Genomic DNA, 21,253 nt, shown 5'->3' on the forward strand with positions numbered 1-21,253 from the left:
AAGTAAGGTAACACATAACCCAAAATGTAAGCAAATACTAAGAAATTTGCCTAATTATCTTTATTTAAAAAAAAAAAAAAAAAAGCTTAGCTTCATTCCCTAAAAAAAAAATGAGGGAACAGAACAAGAACACCACTCAAAAATATTTTTTGTTTCCAAGAATCCAAAAGGAAGTCGACAAATAGGAATACATGCTCTTGGTGGGCGGTTTTCCTGAATACTCATAGGATATGGCAAGTTGATAACTCAATTCCTAACACATAATCAAGTTCATTCATCACTCGAAATTTCTCACATTCTTCCTCGTTTCTCCACCTAATAAGATATGGCATCAGTAGATTAATCAAGGAGCGTGCTAATTTGTAAAGAAATAACCTAATCAACAAAAAGTTCAGTTTCAAACACATAAATAAATTCACCCATACAAAGCTTATTTATCGGGGAATTTTGGACAAGATCTTTTCTAACACTAACATTCTATAATTAAACAAAGTAAACGAGAGGAGGTACTGACTGACGAAAAGGGTTCGCAAAAGAGTCTATTTCTGAGTCAGACTTTTCTTTCTAGTTATTTATATATCGGTTTGGTTCGGTTTAGTTCGTTTTTTTTTTTTGTTTAACACCAAACCGAACCAAATATTTTCGGTTTTTAAAAGTTTTAAACCAAATCAAATCAAACCGAGTCAGTTTTCGGTTCATTAAGTTGGTTTGACTCGGTTTACCTGTTCGGATCGGTTTTTCGGTTTCATTTGCACAGTCCTACTAAGGATCCGTTTGGACATGGTTTTAAACGGTGAGATGAAATCATATTTGGACATGCAATTTGAATTTCTTAAGTTGTATTTTTTCTTATAGACATAAAAACTCATAAGCTGTGAAAACTATCAAAATATTCTCAATTCTTATACAATCTTACCAAATGAGCAAATCATAGTTCATAACAAAATTAATATGCTACTAGAAGATCTTATAAAAAATACAACATCAATTGATCAAACTTTAGTTCAATAAAAAAGAAAATTTAAAATGAATAGTAATGTAACTACTCTTTAATATAATCCTCCCACACGATAGATATAAATAAAGGTTGGTAAATGGTTTGTGGGAGTAATTGTTAAATATATCTACCAACTTATGAGTCCTTTTTTTATAAAATATAATCTTATGTCAAGTTTTATATTTAAAATTTTTGAAACCATGGTTTGAAACCCCAAATCATGTCTTTTTGAATGATTTGGGATTTCAAACCATAGCTTGAAATTATAAGATGAAATGCATGTCCAAACACTAATTTATCTCATAGTTTCAAATTATGATTTCAAATCGCACGTCGAAACGCGTACTAAGGACATTTGGAGTACTTTATTCTGTTGAATGCAAGAAGCAATCATGTCCAATCTTGATTAACCTTTGTGACATGTCTTCTCCTTTCTGTTTTTGGAATATTTCACTTTTCCTTTAAGTGGTTTTCTTCCTTCACACATATCCACTTTATATCTTACTTTCTTACTTTAAATTAAAGGATGGAGATTAGAAAATTTGTGGTTGCCATCAAAGTACAACTACTGATGGACGAGTGTTCAAAAGAGCTCCTGCTTATATATAGTAGTGCTAGTATTACTTCGACAGATGATCTCCTAATGTGTTTGCTGTGCATCTTATAGACAACAATCAACTAAGCGAAAATAAAGTCATAATACTTTAAATTGTTTTCCCCCCAAAGGCGCTGTATCAAATTATCGCAAGAATACATGTGAAATTTAAGTGAGTTGTTTCACCATGGATCGAGAAACATCAATATTTAAAGCAATTTGACTTTTTGTTTGTTCCTTTTAGTTATAAGTCTGTTTACCCCGAATTTGGATAATCAATTAAATTTGTGAGTAGGTATAGAATATGTGGTTAAGCCTCGATCTTTTTGGCGGAAAAAAGGTGTTTATGATGCGATATGAAGAGAACAACGACGACCAAAGATTCGCTATAGATTTATATATATGCTAATATATGAATATCACTTAATTGGACAAAGCTTAAGAGATGAATACAATAAATTTGGACCGAAATCAGATATTTGAGAGAGAGAGAGAGAGTTTATATATTTTTTGCTATTACAAGAGTTCTTGGTATGAGCAAGTCAACCCCCTCAAAGTAGAACAATGAGCCATATTTATAGTATTGCCCCATGGACTTCATACAACATGAGAAACTCAAAAATAAAGAAACAACTCTGTCACAGATTAGGTTGGCCGTACGGTCTGACACCCGTACGGCTGGCAGTTGAACATGGCAAAACGTTATCGACGCGTGGCAATCGCGTAACGGACCTTACCGGACTAACGGCCACGATCAAACGGACTAACGGCCATGATTAACTCGGCTATGGGAAAGTCGGACCAGACAATGTTCTTCCCTTTCCTCGGTTCAAACACTCCCCGGATCCGGAAAGTAAGTCTCCATGCCCGTGTCGATTTCTTTCTTCCTTCGGTCACCGGTCCTACCGGCCTAACCCCGATTTTTATCGTATACAAAGTCTACAGAACAAAACACACCAAATTCCTATTTGAGAAGATCGTAACCTGAAATGTCTCGTGATCCAGACTGCACACATATGATATTACACTTTAACGAGTTGCTGGTTAAACTTACGCCCCACGTAAAAGTTGAAGGGCTTGAGGCGTGAAAATTAAAGACCAACACAAAAGAGGGACAGAGATGCAAATGACCCTTAATGAAAGTGACTATTTGTACGTTTTTTTTTCCAATTTTAACTGGGTCATTTGCACGATTGGCCTTCAAAGGCACTGGTCTTTAATTTTTGTCCCTCAAAATTGTTGGTCTTTAATTTTTTCTCTTCGCCTAATAACTTAAGGTTCTGGGTTCGAACCTCGGCTCAATTTAAAAAATAAAATAAAACTTTCAAGGCAGAAGTTTGTAGCAAAATTAGGCCTAATCAGGCAGAGGTTTGCCCTAAGGCAAACATTTACCCAAAATTAGGCCGTAAGGCAAACCTCTGCCTTAAGGCCTAACCTTTCAGGCAAAGTTAGGCCTATTCAGGCAGAGGTTTGCCTTAAGGAAAATTTGCTCGAATAGGCCTAATTTTTCTACAAGCCTCTGCCTTGTAACTTTTTTAAATATTTGACTAAGCGGGGATTCAAACCCATAATTCATGAATTTTTAGCCGAAGGACGAAAATTAAAAATTTCAAATTTTAGGGCAAAAAATTAAAGACCAGTGCCTTTGAAGATGCACAAATAAAATGATTTTTAACTCAAGCGAGCTTTGAGGCCCAACTGGTGAAAAAGGAAGCCCAAAATAAAGCTTTTAGGTCCAGCCATCGATGCGATGGCCCAATAATTTGCAGAAATAGCACTACTATATTTGGTAGAGTTCAAATCTCAGCTCAGTATTCTGGAGTTTAAATTTATACGAGTGAGATTTCAGGATAATATCCTAAAACTCAAATTTATATAAGTGAAACTCCATGACATTGACCTGGACTTTGAAAAGGACATATTTCAAAATTCATAATTTTTTCTAAAATTTGAATTGATAAATGTATTAATTTCACAATCTTTTATGTAGTTTGAACCACATATTTGAAATTTCAATATACTGTTTTGGAGCTTCACTTATAGAAGTTTCGAATTCTAACGCACACTATTAAATTCCATGCTATATCTATGGTATATTTTTACTCACAGCCTTTCTACCCCACAAAGATAGAGATAAGTTCTGCGGATATCCAACTCTACTCATACCCCACATGTGGAATTACATTGGGTATGTTGTTGTTGTTTTCACACTAAGAATAGTTAAAAGTGAATAGTTTTGATTTAGTGGCTAAATGTTGACTAATCGTATGAAACTCAAGGGTGAAGCTACGTTGAACCGACGGGGTTCATCCGAACCCGCTTCGGTGAAAATCGCCCCGAACCATGGCCTGGGCGAAACACGGTACTCGGTGCCTTACTGCATGTGACCGAGCGAATCACATGGCTTGCTGAATCATCATAAGGCATAACATGAGCGGAAATATAACGTGGATGCATGATGAGCCTTTAAAAAATGTAATAAACCATAATACTTAATCAAAATACTTGTTTAAACATGAGTGCGGAAATAACATGAATGAGCCAAAATGACTATACGACTCTGAAAGTGTGACATGACATAACTGACTTGTCTAGTCTATGAAACCTCTAACATAAGTCTGAACATGGAAAACATACTCTCTGGGACAAGGCCCCCAGCATACCTTAGATGCATAGCTAATCATAAAATAAAGAGTTGACTAAACCCCGAATGAGATGGGGCTCACCAATAAGCTGATACGAATGCTGTCCTACTGAGCAGATGCGTCATCCCGTAAATTAGTACCTGCATCGTGAAATGCAGGCCCCCCGGCAATAAAAGGGGACGTCAGCACATTGAATGTACTGGTATATAAAGCAACTGAAAGAAATAACGTGGGACATGGAATAACATGATAAGAACTGAAACTGAAAACCTGGACATGAACATGAGCATGGGTACATATATATATAAGTAAAACATAATAAGTAGGGAGAGCATTTCATAAACCGACCATGTGATATCACCACGTGGGTACATGGAGTCTGGTACCTCGCCGGACCAGCAGAGCCCTCATACCTTGCCAGGGTATAAGGTGGTAACATGCCTGATGGATCCATTCAGTGTAAAATTAAGGTATCGTCCTAACTGGGCGGAGCGATCCTTGTCCTACGGTGGCTACGTAGTTTCAGGGTATCTGAGCCTTCTCGGTAATTCGTGCAACTCCCAAAAACATGAACATAATATAGTTGGCTAAGAAGCCCATGATTTTCTTGAAATAACTTGTAATCATGATTTCACAAAGTAACTTGTAACATAGCTTGTATCATGGTTTCATGAGATAACTTGTAGCATGGTTTCATGAAATAGCTTGTATTTAGCATGTCTATTTCTTGTATCATGGCATGAAAGTAATTATATGATTTAATTGCATGAAAACTTGTAGACATATAGGATATTCATGAAATAATCATTCTTAGTAAAAAACATGCATGCAAGAACCCATGGAATACAAAATATGGGTTTTCATGGATTACGGACAGATTCTCAATAATCATAATGAGTATCAAGAACACAATGATAGAATAATAGCAATTCAAACATAATATAGTCATAGACATGGACCTAGGGTTATCATGAGCATAGTATAGAATAGAAACCCTAGTTTTGTAAAGTTTCATACTTTATGGATTAGGAGGCGTGGGGAAGAACAATGATGTTCCCACACGTAGATAGTAACTCTACATACTTGGTAATGCTCCAAACTTGAATTAAAGATTTTAACTTTGTAGAAGATTTCCAAAATATTGAATTCTTGAACCTTGAGATGGGTTTTCTTGAAAACCCTAGTTTAGGAACAATGATTTCTAGCTTAGATGATTAGAGTATATGTTAGAAACTTAGAATTGAGTTGGAAGGGTTTGAATTGACTTACCTTGATGTTTTGTATTGTTGCTAGGGCTTGGAATTGTGAATAATGAAATAAAAGAACTCAAGGCTTGAATTTATACAAAAGTGAGGCGGAAGTTTTATGGACGTATTATACGGTCCGTATAAAGTTATACGGTCCGTAACTCCGTATAATATGACCATATTTCATCATGGCTGAACAGAACGTCGATTTGGAGCGTCATGAAGTACGGACGACTTATACGGTCCGTATAAAATTATATGGGCCGTATAAGTAGTTCGTATAACATGACCAGTGAACGGACTGCTATGTACTCCTTCAGTAAAATGGCCATAGCTTTTTGTACAAATGTCCCTTTGACCCCCATAATATACCGTTGGAAAGGTATTTCAAAGGGCTACAACTTTCAAGAAGGAAATTTTCACAAATTCCTAACTCAAGTACCCGAAAACAGGCCATAAGTACAGACTGTCCTAGACTTAGACGAATTTAGAAGGCCTTAAGAACTTCACTTTTTGGTTTGACTTCAAAACGACTGTTTATCACCCGAGTTCATCCCAAATAGATTCGTATAGCTAAAATATCACCTTTATACTAGATTCATACATTTATACCTAATTCAGATTTACGGGATGTTACAATTACACTGTATATACAAAGTTAAAATTAATTTTTATATATAAATAGAAGATGTTGAACCCCCATTTGGCTTCTTCTCATGTTTACTTGTTTATATTTTGGAATTTTTACTTGGTGTAGCTTCTTCTAAGAGGTAATTATTGATAATAATTACCTTTTAATTTATTTATATTTAGTAGCTACAGTGATTTTATAAATTACCATTCGTAGCTACACCAAAATACATAAAGTTAGAGTGGCTGAAGTGGTTCTTGGGCGAGGCTTTCACCTGCCCGCCCAGGTTCCAACATGGCCAACAACATTTTTTTTCTTACATATTTTTCCTAGATGGGTTCGAACCTGGGCGGGCAAAGGGAGAGTCTCGCCCAAATATATGCGAACACACAAAATGCATGCGAAATACACAACTTTTGCTTAAAAGTAAGCTACGAATTATAATTTGAAAAATAGTAGCTACTAATGGTAAGATCCTCATAAAAGGTAGTTATAACTGAAAGTTTGCCACCCCTTAATAAAAGTCTTAGTTCCGCCACAATATGAAAGTAACTATTTGTACATCTTTCCCATATTAACTCAAGCAAGCTTTTAGGCCCAACTTGTGAAAAAGAAGAAAAAGAAAGAGGAAATGCTTTTAGGTCCAACTTTGCAATAGCCCAATAACAAGCAGAAATACTGTTTCCTGGCCGGCTATCAAGAGTCACAAGTTAAAAACACGCGCACACAGACACAACACCACAATAATCAAACGACGCGTGTAATCACGCTCCACATGTTCCCTTACTTGTATTTTCCCTTTCCATCTTCTCAACAATTTCCCTCTGATCCATCACCTAAATTTTCTTCAATTCCCCTTCCAAAATTGAAGAAAATTCATGGGTTTAATGCTTAACCATTCCGAAGAATCACCAATGTCAATTTACAAAATTTCAGGGGGTTATTTAGAAATCCGTTTGTTCTACGTACGCATAACGTCGTGCGCAGTTAACGCCGTTCCTGATCACCTCATACTCCGTCATCTCCGCCGTGAAATTGGCGTTACGTTAGAGATTAACGGGTCTCGAATTCCGCCATCCGATACCGTTACCGTTACGTTACGCCGTGACAGGGTTGATAAAGGATCATCAGAGGTGACGTATGTTAGTACTGATAATGTTAGGGTTTCAGGTCCTGTTGAATTTGAGGTATATAAAGAGGAGAAAGAGGGATTAAAGGAGTTGTTAATACTTTGTGGTAATTGGGATAATAATGGGACGGGGTGGAGTATGGATTGTTATAATGCGGCGTCGTTTGGGAGTATTGAGGTTTATGTAGCGGGTTGTTGTTCTGGTGTGCCTTTGATTTTGACAAAGACAATTCAGGTTAGCCCGAGAAGGAAATTGTTGTCTAGGCATGGTATGTTGGATGCCATTCCTGAGGATGGTAATGGATACATTCCACAACAAGAACTGCAGGTAATGCTTGTTTCCTGTGTTTTCATGCCATTGGTGTTGGTTATGATGTTGTTATGCACTTACATGGTTGATATTTGAATGGTATACAGTTGTTTCTTTCCTTTCGTTGTTTGTAGCAAAATTTAGTTAGTGTACCACTAACTTTAGTTTGAATGTGAGCAGTATTGTAGATCAACTGTATGTCCAAAGAGTTGATCTTTAAGCAGATGAACAACTTGTTTTGTTTGTTCTTAGTTTTGAATAAGGTTCTTCTAGGCAACTAAGGGTGAAGCAGTGATGACATTGGAACTAAGACTTGAGAGATCAGGGTTCTAATTATAGCATAGGCATATAAGCTGTAGGTGTCTAAGCCTTGCTAGACGGATTTATATGTACCTGTATTGGTGGGAGGACACTAGTATCCAGCTTGTTCCGGTGGAATAGTTGAGGTGCGCCAGACACAAGCTTTATCAAAATAAATAAGTAAAGAAATAAAAGATAAGGTTTCTTTGGAAAGCTTTTTTTTTTGTTTGGGGTGGGGGGGTGGGGGGTGGGGGGGGGGGGGTTGGGGGAGGCAGGTTCACACCCTTTCTTCTTGCCTAGAAGGTGCAGTGATGCTACTCTCCTTGCTTTGATTCCTTGGTGAATGAATCGACTAACCTAGACCCTGTCCTGTGCTGTCCTTGATAAAAGTTTGGATGACATACTTTCTTTTGCATGGAAAAAAGAAATGAATGAGATTCCCGTTGGGAATGAAATTATAAACTTCATCTTCATGCAGGCTACCTTGGTGTTAGCTTGCAGATGAGGCTGTGTAAGAGTTCATGTAGCATTAATTAGATTGCCCTCGATTATGAGTTGTCTATTCACATGTCTTATGACCAAAGCTGTTGCAGCAAGAGAAGGCACAATAGAGGAAAAATTGGACAAATTGGAATCTTTTCTTTTCGTATTCCGATTCTTGTATGTCCCCATCTGCTTATCTTTTATCTTTTGACCTTCAAGAGGAGGCCACCTCGTGAGCTACTTGTGAACAACAATCTCAGGAGATGGAATGTTTTGTTAACCGGTATTTATATTTCCTTCGCCCATCCCCACCCCTTCCTCCTCCATCTAGAGGGTGGCACATTACCCATTGACGTCACTGATAAGTCAACATGCCTATTTTCACCAGTTGCATCTTGCCTACCCAAAAGATATCTAAAGAAGTATTATATATAATAGCTACTTTTCAACTGCTAATTTCGATTTAATTTCTTGAGAACCCTATGAGCCTGTTTGGATGGGCTTAAAAAAAGCAGCTTACAAGCTGCTTTAGATAAGCTAAGCCGAACGGGCCCAATTATTTTTTTTGGCTTATTTTAAGCACAAAATGGCTTATAAGCTGGCTAGCCAAACACTCAAAAAAGCTGAAAATAGCTTATAAGCTGTTTTCAGCAACTTATAAGCCAATCCAAACGGGCTCTATGTCTTCAAGTTTCATGTTTAAAAAAACTTTACCTTTTTTGAGATGATTCATATAGCTACTTGGAATTGAGACGTTGATGTTGCTTTGTTTTCTGTATCATCCACCGTATTGATGGAAGGTGGTCACAAATGTGAAGCTATACTCGACGACCGATAATTGAGTTTGCAATAGGATTTTAGTCATTCAGCGTCTTGCTTAATAGGAGGTAATGTTTCTTGATGACATTCAACATCACCTATTGCCAAATTTCCTGCAGCGGGTTTAAGCAATAGATCAACATATTGTTTTCACATTGAGAAGCTTTCCTTGGAGGCGAGAGGATTTGCTGAACATATAGAGATACACGTTTTATTTGAGAGATTAGTGTAAGCAATAGAATATATGGGTGACATGTTGATGATCATACTTTTTCGAAATTTAACTTTGAGAAGGTGATGTGTTGTTCCTTTTGATCTAAGAGGTGATACAGAGGCAATACTGGAAGTTGCATGTAAGAAATGTCAGTCTTTGTAAGGTATTAAAGATTTTCAGTAACAATTAGACCGTCAGGTTCTTAATGATTGAAATGCTTTCACTTAAGCCTAGGGTCTATCGGGAACAACCTTTCTACCTCTCAAGGTACGGGTAAAGGTCAGCGTACAGACTACTCTCCCTAGACCCCACTTGTGGGATTATACTAGGTATGTTGTTGTTGTTATCTTCAGTGTGGAAGACTTCAAAGTTCTACCATAGATCACATGGCTATTTGGAGATGGGCAACCCTTCATTAATTGGATATCTTAGAAGTGGTTGAAAATTTGAAGCGCTATTGTGAAGAACCAATTCATGATCGTTTTAGTGCCGAAAAATCGACTTCATCCCAAAATGAGAGAAGGGGGGAGGGGTTTGCTTGAAGATTCAAGATTTTGTTATTGAGTAGATTTTTTTATTTTTTTTTATGACAAGGAACCCGCAGCCACGACCTTTCGGGTGGGTAAAACCCACTCTTGTGCAATAGCCCGCAAACCACACAGGAGAGATAACCCGCACTACGTAAGCCTCATGCGACGAGCTCGACCCAGAAGGCAAATCCCCTGCCTGAGGGGGTTTCGAACCTGAGACCTCCATTATGGAAGTCCCACACTCAACCAATTGAGCCACCCTTGCGGATAGAATGATCACCTTATCTCAGGAATTACTTGATTATTGCTCTTGCGTTTGTGAAGCTCAACTTAGATCTGTACTGGAGGTACATCAATTCACTTGCCCAGATTAAGTGTCTTAGAGTCTGGCTGATACCTTAGATGAACAAAACCAGCTTTGGTTTAGCATGCAAAAAGAAGACAAACTTGAGCACTTCAAAGAACTAATAAGAAGTACCATTTGTTCCTATGCTGTTAGTCCTTGATGTTGACACCAGGTAAAAAGAAACTTAGTAGAGAATTTGAGGGAGTTGTGTCTCCATAACAAAAAGAGAATCCTATTCATTAGTACAAGAGTATTTTTTCTGTTTAGTGATTTTCGGGCTGAGGAACATATTCCCCAGTGTACCAATGATGCTTGGCTTGATATACTGGGAGTATCGACTGTGGTGCTACCTTGGTGCTTTTTCAACTAATAATCTCTGAATTGTAAAAGAGCAAACAATGCGGGCAAGCTGTTACTAGAAGCTTCTGTTTGGAATGCTCTGAATCAAGTAATTTATCACTTCAGCATGACGCAAGTGATGTCAGTATGTCACATGTAATAATGTGATGTACTGTTAGTAGGTGAAATCATTTCCTGGTCGCAAAGGGTTTATCAGAGCAATAAATATTAGCTCTTCTGCAGAAACTAAGAATATCATGTGTCATGTAAGGAGAAGTTTCCATTTCTTGAGGTCTTTTGTAGAGTTGTTCCAAGTGTTGGCTCATTGAGCCTGGAGATCTTTGTTTGCTTGTTTTCCTCTCTAGTGGTATCTTTATTTCTCTTAAATGTTGCTACATACTCTCTACTTGAGATGTGCATATGCAATTACCGGTTTCTTCTATTGTTTGAATTCCAAATTTTGCCCTTGTTATCCTCACCTCAAGCACTATGAGGACTCCATGGAGCAATGCTTCGGTGGGATTTTACTGGGAAGCAAGTTTGGGTCTGGTTTGGTTTTGATTTTTGGAACCACTGTTCGAGTTTGGGTTGATTTTAGACAAGGTGGTCTAGATAAACAGATGAATAATTTGTGGTGGGGGGGGGGGGGGGGGGGTTAAGACCCACAAAAATCATTATTTGCCACTAAACTACTTTGTCTCTAGATAACCTGAGGTGGGTAATTAATTAGCTGTCCTATCTTCCACCTGGTGTCTCTTTTAGCTTCCTATGAGTCCTCTCATAGGTTGCTTTCTTGGCAAAGCTTTTCGCCCAAAATTGTAGAGTGCTTGGGAAGTGGGAACTACCTAGTGTAATGACCTCCTAGGAAATGAGGTTGAGGTATGAGTCGACCATATTGGTTATGTTCTTTATCCTTCATAGCCTAATCTTACATTTTAGTTTCCAATGGTTATTATTTTCCTGCCAAGTTATTCACAAAAATGTTAAGACTAGGCCCTATAGTATTTGAGTAATCAATTGGAGTCTCTACATCGTGCTATGTTTGTTCTGCGTGTTCTTCACATATATGTTCAGACTTCTTCTTCTTTCTTTTTTTTTTTTTTTTTTTTTGAAATGGTAAAAGTTTTATTTATAGGAAGTACCAAGATGGTACAGGAAGAACAAAAACAAAGGAATGCAGATCAAAACAAAGATCCCACATCTACTGTCTTTCCCCTAGCAAATCCAAAAACTCTATATACTCATTTGTGCTACCAATAAGACTACCCTTACACCATAATAAAATATGTAAACATTTGCTCTTAATCTAGAAAAATAATCTCTTTGTCCTTCAAAACAAGCTCTACTCCTCTCCAGCCATAAGATCCAGAATATGCATAAAGGAATAGTATTCCAAATGACCAAATCTGTTTCAAGCTTTTCTGAATCCTCTGCCCTTGCCAGCACTCAAGAAAGTCCGTTATGTTGTTACTCAGAAATACTCAAAAAAAAAAAGTCCCAGCACTGTCTAGAAATTCTACAGTGCAAAAAGAGATTTTCAACTGATTCTTATTCCTCCTCACATAAATAGCACCTGTTAGCCAGGAAAAAAACCTCTTCTTTGGAGATTTTCGTGCATTAAACAGGCTCCCCAAGTTACAATCCAACCAAAGACAGCTACTTTCATAGGGGCTTTTGTCTTCCAAATCATCTTCCACGGCCATTGTGTTCCCAAAAACTTGTCTGCCTCATCAACAACTTGTAGCAATTGTTCACATAGAACTTTTTGTCCTTGCTGTTCTTCCAGATCAGAGAATCCCTTTTATTAGTATCAATATGCACTGTTTCTAATTGCTGCATCATCTGACAGAATCCTTCTATCTCCCAATCGTTCAAATTTCTTTGTGAATTAAAATGCCAACCTGAATTTGCATATAATTCAGCTATAGCACCTTCCTTGTTAATAGAACAGTTATATAAATTTGGAAATCCGGTTCCTGAACTCTCATTGCCTATCCATGTATCAGTCCAGAACCTGAATCTCTCACCATTTCCCACTTCTAAACTGGTATGAGAAAAGAATTTATTCCATAACCTGATTATGTTCTTCCAGATCCACCCTTTTGTGTGAGAGTTAGCTAAACATGGGCTCCATCCCTCCTTTACTCCATAAGCAGCTTCAATTATCTGCTTCCAAAAAGCCTCATCTTCGTAAGTATATTTCCATAGCCACTTAAAGAGCAAACTTTTGTTATGCATTTTCAAGTTTCTAATTCCCAGTCCTCCCCCCTTTTTTATCCCTTACAACCTTCTCCCATTTGATTAGATGCATCTTGGAGTCTCTGTTTCATACTACGTCTGTTCTGCATATGTTATCTTTCAAACATCGAGATGATCATGCTTATTTTTATATTTATTTTATTCTTGTCATCTTTAACCCATTGAAAATACTGTCTATCCTACTTCATGCTATATGCATTATGAAGTTGCAATATGCATTATGAAGTTTTACCGCAATATCTCGTAAACTATGGCAGATAAACATATGCCAATCTTTTACTTTTGTACTATACTGCCATCTCCAAAGGAAACTCTATATTTGACCTTGTGTAATACTGGAAGAGGGTTGAAAAGGTTATGGTTCACCACAAGTTAGTGTTTAACATGAAAGTGACGGTGCTTCCTCCTGCTGATATTATAGTAGCCTACAAACTTATCTAACTGCCAAACTCTACGAGTTCTTTCCCTTGCGACCAGTAAATGTGAGGTCTTCTCATTTTATTTTATTTTAAATTGTGTGTGTTTTAGTTCATCTGTTGTTTTCTCATCTTTTTTTTTTCTTCCATGTGTGCATCAATTGTTACATACTGATCTATAATAGAGTAATTAGGAAGTTTGCTTAAATGCACTGTGTGTTTTGGCAGATCACAGACTCAGAGTTGGATGATTTTGAGTCAGAAGGAAAAGCTGGACATGGCTTTTACTCAGAAGACATGTATCTCGGTGAAGATGGTCAACTCTCCTGGTTCAACGCTGGAGTAAGGGTTGGAGTTGGGATAGGCCTTGGGATGTGTGTCGGTGTCGGAATTGGGGTGGGGTTACTCATGAGTTCTTATCAGGCAACTGCTAGCAACCTGCGGAGGAGGTTCTTCTAGGCATATGAGACACTCAGTGCGAGTTAACTGTGGTCGTTATTAACTTGATTTGAAGATGAAAATCAAGATCGTTAATCGTTGTTGCGATGTTCAGCATCCAACAGCAAGTAGGCAATAGAGGATCGCGTAGTGGAGCCACTGAAAGTGTGACATGATATAAATGTCAGGTGCGAGGCTGGACTGCCTCTGAATATCAGTTGTTGATATACTGAAGCTGCAAAAGACCCTCCATCTAAGACTTTAGCGGAGTGTTGAGTGAGATACTGATGTGGATGTAGTTGTATTTCAAACCATTGGGAATAGTGTGTTTATAGTTATAAGACGTGTTATGCTGGTGCGATAAGTGGTATTTAGATGTAAGTCTTTCATACATATCTTTTCCAGTGAGTTTTTTAGGTAGTTAGCGCAGGGTGCTGCTGAAGAATCTTTTTTCGGTGTTACCTTTGCAGAATTTACGCTGGTCCTTCAATTTTAGTCATGGCAACAAGCTGCCATTGTGTAATAACTGTCGTTTGTAAAGTTCTGACCAAAGTGGATACTGTACAAATTATAATGCAAGGAATAGTCTCTTCTGTAAATTCTTGGTTTTGGTTTAGATTTTGATTATTTCGAGCTTTGATGCCTCAACCCTATTTGGTAACACTGGTAGTGGAGTAATGTATTAAAATCACCGGGTGAAGTCGACAATGGACATACAATAAATAACTTTTCATAGTAAGTCTTAATATGGTACCTTGAACAATAGAATAACGACTTACAATATCTAGCTTAATGTATCGATAGTATAAAAAAAAAATGTAGTTGTTCGTGCATTTGGGACTAGTATATCTTTACTTTAGTCCTTTTTGTGCTAAAGAGCGTCAAAAGCTTTTTATTTTTCTATGAATTTTAGTCCAACGCATTTTTTAGCGTTGTTTGAAAGCTATATGTTTCTTCTTTTGGTATATGTTTCTACTTTTACTAGATGGTGTTGCCCGTGCGCAACTCAATACTATATATGAAGTCCTTGAGGTTAATGGAGGAGTTTTAAACTATAGGAGCTAAAACAATGCTTCAAGATGCTATGGAAGGTATATAACTGAACAAAAACAGTAACGAAAATTTCTTCTTTCCCAGCCTAAAAAAAGCATGTTTAAAGAATTGTATATCTATTCATTCATCACACTTAACTCTATGGCAAATCAAGTCAAGATAAAGTTACGGGAACACCACCACCTCTAGCAGACAAACAACCGCAGAAGATTCAATTTCCACGTTGAACTATTTAAGTAATTTGTTTTACATGAAGGAAGTAAAAGCTGAAGGAGGTCTAGGTTTACACGCAATGCCATTTTCAGACAAAAGAACACCAGCATATAGCTTCGCTTCCAGTCTTGGTGTTTATGATTCTTCAAAGGAAGTTCCTCATTCTAAAGTCCATGTGACTAGTCCTCGAACAATATCCTCCAAGGTTAGTCCCGCAACAACAATTAAGCGAAGATACTGCGAAATGATGGTATCATTGGCATAAGAATTTAAACATTGTAAAGAAGCCATGGCATACACCTCCTCAACTTCAAAAATAGTTCATATTCATCATTTGAGAGGGCAGCTAAGGAAAACTTCTTTTTTGTTCTTCTTCGCCATTGGTTTGCAGTCTGAAAACCTAAAATTAAACTTGATGGTACCTGTACCACAACTACACAGTACCAAGGCAAACACCAGCTGTGTCACAAAGCAAGAGACTGTCATCGGCCATGCTGTAGCAGATGTTACCAGCACTTCCACATACAGATCTCGCGGTCAAGTTGTTGCATTTCCAAGGTGATAATAAACCTGCATTTGCACTTCCATCAGCAATTTCCTAGTCTGGCTGTCAGGTTTTCTAGCTAAAATGCATATCCAACTGAATAAAGACATAAAAAGCTACATCGTACAAATATCATCCCAACAACAACAACAAACCCAGTATAATCCCACCTTGTGGGGTCTGGGGAGGGTAGAGTGTACGCAGACCTAACCCCCACCTTGAAAGGTAGGGCGGCTGTTTCCGAAAGACCCTCGGCTCCGTACAAATATCATCCCAATTTGTAAATATGTGTTGCACATGTAAATCATGATAGTGCCAAAAGTATAAATTAAAGAAGACCTATTCGATTCTTCACTTGTCCGACATGATTAACTTTTTATGGCGTTTCATATGTCAATATGAATTAAATTGACCACATTATTTTAGGATAGTCCAAAAGAGAAACTATGTGTTCAGTAGCTCTGTTCGCTGCTAAACCAAGAACTGTTGTTCCGGACTTCCGGTTCTATGAGAAAATATTAAGAACTATTTAAAAGGACTATGCAATATTAATTTGAAAACAAAAGCCATAGCTGCACAGATGTTTTGTTTTCCCTGAAGAGGAAGTTGATAGATTAGTTTTCTATAAATTGTTTCTGTCTTTCTATGTAGCTGAATTTCTATAAATGAGTAATCCAACAAAGATTGAATATAGGCTTTCAATGGAATACACATGGTAGCTTTTAAAATATAATGCAAATCAAGGTAAACATGACACGATTTAGCCATTAATGATTTATATTTGTAGGGATGATCAAATCAAATCATAGCCTATTTTCACGACTGACGGGATCATTGTGACATTTGAGCTCCATATCAGTCTCGTGCTGGCTTCACAAAACGTACACACCCATTTCTTCTACTAACCAAAAAAAAAAAAAAAGAACCACTATTTGTTCTAAATTATGAAAAAGGGGGAAAAAGTTACTTAAAAGCTAAATAAAGAGAAGGCGGGCGAGAAGATAAGTAACCACATCCATGAACATGTCGACTAATGCTAAACCATTCATCATCACAATACCTGAACCCCTGAAAGCTTCAATACGAACATTTCGATTTTTCAACCAACTGTTAGAAATCTGGTTGTTAAGTTACGCCTCTGCCACCACTTAAATTTGAATCTAAGTCCCCAAAGAAAAATCAAATTAAATAAACAAAACAAAAGAAAAAATCAGAGGGTCAAACTTACTCGTTGAAATTCCATGGAGAAGATCGATATCAAGGAAGGGCCAGTTAGTCCAAAATTAGCCATGGACATTAAGTTTAGTGAAAGATGAATAGGTTGAACTGGTGAGAGCTCTGAAATAGGCCTCCCTATATACTCTGCAGCAATTCTTGAATTTTTGCCGGGCTGCATAAGCCAAAAAAATGAAATAAGATTAAAGGAAAAAAAAAAAAAGGACAATAAGCAATTGCTATACCATATGAAAGAAGAAAACAGAGTGATTATGGGCCTTCTCTTTTAGTTTCATATTCTCCATTCTCAATTCTTGTTTATCAAAATAAGTCTTCATTAACTGGAGGTACATCCACAAACGCCCATTAAAGGAACTCAGAAATGCTACCAGGTTTTAAACTTTTAATTGGGAAATATACAAAGGACTCTTCAGATGTGGAGACATCATAATTTCTCCATGGGCATTTTCCTAATGCTCTAATTAAACAACTTTGAAGATTGCTAATTGACGACCAGAATAAATTAATCTCTCCGCACAACAAATCATTTTCTATTCGAAATTTTAACTTGAACAGCACTAATAGTAGCACCAGTATCCAAATCTACACATTTTGCTATCAGGGATCTACAATTTGAATACTAAATTTCATAGGATTCACAATTTCTTCATAAACATGATGGAGACAAATAAATTGAACAAAGAAATTCTTAAGAGCAATTTGCAACGCTAACTTGCTGTCGGTTACCACTTTGAAAACAACAAAGAAAATCGATCAATAAAACAATCCCCTTTGAACTAAGCAATTACCTTTATGGAGCAAACCTGGGCCTTCAGAGCATGTCAGACGACACCCAATATCTACATTCGTATACTTGGTTGAGAATTCCACAAATCGAACTCAAATGTCAAGTTGCAGTACTTCAAAGAAACCCTGAGGCAGAAACCAAGCTTCGTTTCAGAATTTTACACTTCAGAGAAGAAAGAAGGGCGAAAATCACAAAGATTAAACTAACATGCAAAGCAACAAAAGAGGAGGAAAGAAGAAAATAAATTCACAGACAGCAACAAACAAAAATGAAGAACAAATAGAGTAAATAGCAGACAAATAAAACTAACCTGAACATTGTAGGAGGTAGCAGCGAAGACAACGATTAACCAAGGAGAAAATTCTCTGTGTGGAGAATTCGAGACAGATGGAAAGTACGAAGAGTATTTTTTGGAAGTAGGGAGAAAACTACTTCGATTTATGGTACTTTCTGGAAGAATGAAGAGTATTTTCTTCTAGATTTATGGTAGAATGACAAAAATGCCCTCTATAAATTCATTTTGACAAGTAAGGAACGATGCCGATCCCACCATGGCTACTCACTCTTCTATAATAGTAAAATACCACTTGCTTTTATCATCCCGTAAAAGCTACTTTTCCTCTATCTTGTCTATTCATCGATCAGCAGAAAATGATTTGAATTTCAATGCACCCGTGTGTATCAAGTAGTATTATTTTTCAATATCAGACAATCATCATACCTAATTTTGTTGGTAACTTATCATATGATCATTAAATTCAACTTTATCGTACTTTAGTGTCAAGAAGTTAAAGATTCATGATTGCACGGAGCAGTTTATCAAAAACAAAGTAACGTGAATTGACAAGAAACTACTTGCATTCAAGTCATGGAAAGCTCACTCCCTGAAGATAATCATAAATTTGGTGGACGATCTTGGGCAACCTGACAATTTCTCGGCTAACCGAAATAAATATTGGGACAAACAGTTCATTGAACATATTCCGCACAATCTTCTCTCTAATATGATAATGAACTTCTCCAAAAATTTTGCATTCCTTAATAGAAATTCCAAAAGCTTGAAGAGCTTGTCAAGTCCCCATTTGACATGATTCTTCAAGCACTGCCGTGAGGAGAAGACAATCTTAACATTCTTGAGGTTGGGAAACACAAAGCTTGAAATGCAACTCTGCAAATCAATATTATCTCCTTTGGCCAAATCTAGTAACTCAAAGCAGCAGCGGGAATCATCAAACTGGGGACAGAATATAATCAGGATCAATTGCACATTAGCGTTATAGAAATTGCACAAAAGTGATAAAATAATTTCACAGTAGAAGTGTCTGGTACAGAAAAATTTCAGAACCAGCAAATCTAAGTGACACTTAGAAAATGATAATGATGGTTGTTCCCAGATGTAAAAGAAGAGAAAAAGTTCCAGGAAGTTACATGCTTGGTATCCATGTCTATGTTGAGTGTCTCCACGTAAGGCGAGGCCCGCAAAAGGCCAGTTGCCCCGTACAAATTAAATTCTTTGAAATGCAACTCCAGCGTTAGATATTTGCATTTCAATTCTGGAATCGACACCCCTTTGAACAGCAACATGCATAGGACCTGGCACAGTAATCCCAATGAAACCAGTAAAGAATGGAGAAAAAAATAACAACAAAAAGAAAGTACTTCGCAGTAAAGAGAAAGTGCTGTGACAAATCTAACCGCCTAAACACTCTAAGCAACATCAATGCAAAAAATCCTCGTTTCTAGACAATCTTTTGCCTGAATGATAAAAAGCTACCTGACTCGGAAAGCAGACAAAAAGAATTGCGAAAAGGCAAAAAAGTCCACGAGTTTCTATAATTTGTCCAGTTGTCTTGGTGAAATTTGGGCAAAAAGGCCTCAATTGTATAATGTTTACATTGTGCAACTATCTCCTAAAAATCCGAGAAAATAAGGACTTTCAGTATTTGAGAAAGGTAAGGTAATTTTTTATTACTTGACAGCACCAAGTGAGTGCTGAATTACACAAGTTACATACAACTGAGCAAAAGCATCCCTGTTTTAGCTATATGAGGATACTAATGAAGTCTAACATCTGGCCTATATCATTTACAATGTCTTATACCAGAATACAAACAAGTATATTTAAGGAATTTTGAGTTATAAACAAACCTCTGTGAACCAAGTTCCAATTGTTAGATTGGTTGCACAACTCAATTTCTGAAGATTATCTTGGACGAGGGTATATACTGCTTCATGATAGTCACGACAACTATCTTCCTCCTCATCAGATTCTTCCTCATCATCAAATTCTTCCTCATCATCATCATTATCAATCTCTTTGATACACATAATGTTGAAAGTAAGCTTAGCATTAACCACAGAGGAAACATCAACAAGTCTACACTTAAGATCATAAAGATCTCCTGATATTTCCAAATGGTGAAGATACGGGGCAATAATTTCTAAAGAATCTCCTCCAGCCTGAGCAAACAAATAACCTTTCAGCTTGAATCTCTTTAATTTTAAAGAATTAATTTCCAGGCGACAGAAACCCTCAACCCTATATAATTCCATAGTTTCCAATTCAGGACAACCTGACAGTAAGTTCACAATATTTTCATCTGATAACACTGTATACCCTAACTTTAAGCTCTTTAGAGATTTACACGATATGACCGGGTGATAATAATCAAACCCACAATATTTAACATCCAAAGTTATCAACGACGAACAGGTACATACAGATTCAGGCAATGTGCAATGATCATCCACAAATGACCACAATACAAGATTTTCCACTTTCCTCTCAACAGCAAAACTAAGACATCGCCTGACTAGCGCGTCATATTCATACTCCAAACTGCGGTCTGATGGATACAGGTCAGTGCAGTCGAGTTGGAATTTTTTAATTTTGGAAGAGAGGGAATGAGTTAAGGCATAGTCTACGAAGGAGAAATTTTCTCTTGCTTGGTCATTTGTGATAGTGAAAATGAAGTTATAAACAAAAGTCGAGAGATACTGCCACCTTTTTGAGAGAATACATGTGGCGAATGCATCCTTTGTTGCCAAAAGAGAGAGGATTTGTACGAGGAGTGAGTCCGGTAACTGACTGATACGATCATCACCTAGGGTTTGTTCTTCAATTTCAATTTTTGGTTTCTTGGAAGATGGAGAATTACTACTTGATGAAGCCATTGTTCAAAATTTCAGGCTTTGGCGTTAGATTTGATGTTAGGAACTAGCAAGCAATGAAGTTGGTATTAGCGATGAAAAGAAATTGGGGACATTTTGATTTTGGTCCCTCATTTATTCATGTAGTCTAATTGCGTTCCCTTTACTGTTTATCTTAATACAGTTTGACTTCAATTAAATAAGGTAAAATGTCTAAAATACACTCCAACATTTGCCGGATTTGATGTAACACACTTAACCTTTACGGTGGTACTATTACCCCTTAAATATATTTTTAAAGTATTTATTTGGAAAAATCAAACCAAAATCCAACCGATACAAGCCATAACTTGATTATGAAAGAATATAGTGATTCACAAGATCAAATTTCAATAGAATCAACTGCTTTCTCCATGAAAAATATTAAGAGTGCATTATTTTTCAATATCAGACAATCATCATACCTAATTTTGTTGGTAACTTATCATATGATCATTAAATTCAACTTTATCCTACTTTAGTGTCATGGAATAGTTAAATCTTGTATCTCAGACAGGCAATTATGCATTGTA

At 36.9% G+C, this 21,253-nt stretch overlaps 2 protein-coding genes across 4 annotated transcripts; one reads left to right on the plus strand and one right to left on the minus strand.

Annotated features, from left to right (window-relative positions):
* Window positions 1-6,842: 6,842 nt before the first annotated feature.
* LOC132645535 (uncharacterized protein At1g01500) lies at window positions 6,843-14,297 on the plus strand. The gene is made up of 2 exons (XM_060362555.1): window positions 6,843-7,572; window positions 13,489-14,297. Exons 1-2 carry the CDS (start codon window positions 6,994-6,996, stop codon window positions 13,717-13,719), a joined length of 810 nt encoding a protein of 269 aa, XP_060218538.1. The 5' UTR covers window positions 6,843-6,993; the 3' UTR covers window positions 13,720-14,297.
* A 553-nt stretch (window positions 14,298-14,850) lies between these two features.
* Window positions 14,851-20,788, minus strand: LOC132645534 (putative F-box/LRR-repeat protein At3g18150). Of its 3 annotated transcripts, XM_060362551.1 has the most exons (6): window positions 19,680-20,788; window positions 18,960-19,124; window positions 18,413-18,765; window positions 17,533-17,656; window positions 16,737-16,898; window positions 14,851-15,534 (listed from the first exon to the last, which is right to left on the minus strand). In XM_060362551.1, exons 1-4 carry the CDS (start codon window positions 20,703-20,705, stop codon window positions 17,584-17,586), a joined length of 1,617 nt encoding a protein of 538 aa, XP_060218534.1. In that variant the 5' UTR covers window positions 20,706-20,788; the 3' UTR covers window positions 14,851-15,534; window positions 16,737-16,898; window positions 17,533-17,583. The 3 variants fall into 3 exon arrangements, with proteins under 3 accessions (XP_060218534.1, XP_060218536.1, XP_060218537.1); XM_060362553.1 differs by lacking the exon at window positions 16,737-16,898; XM_060362554.1 differs by lacking the exons at window positions 14,851-15,534; window positions 16,737-16,898 and having other exon boundaries at window positions 18,391-18,765.
* Between the last annotated feature and the right edge of the window lie 465 nt (window positions 20,789-21,253).

This window comes from Lycium barbarum, chromosome 6 (genome assembly GCF_019175385.1).
Source record: "Lycium barbarum isolate Lr01 chromosome 6, ASM1917538v2, whole genome shotgun sequence".
Taxonomy (NCBI): Eukaryota; Viridiplantae; Streptophyta; class Magnoliopsida; order Solanales; family Solanaceae; genus Lycium; species Lycium barbarum.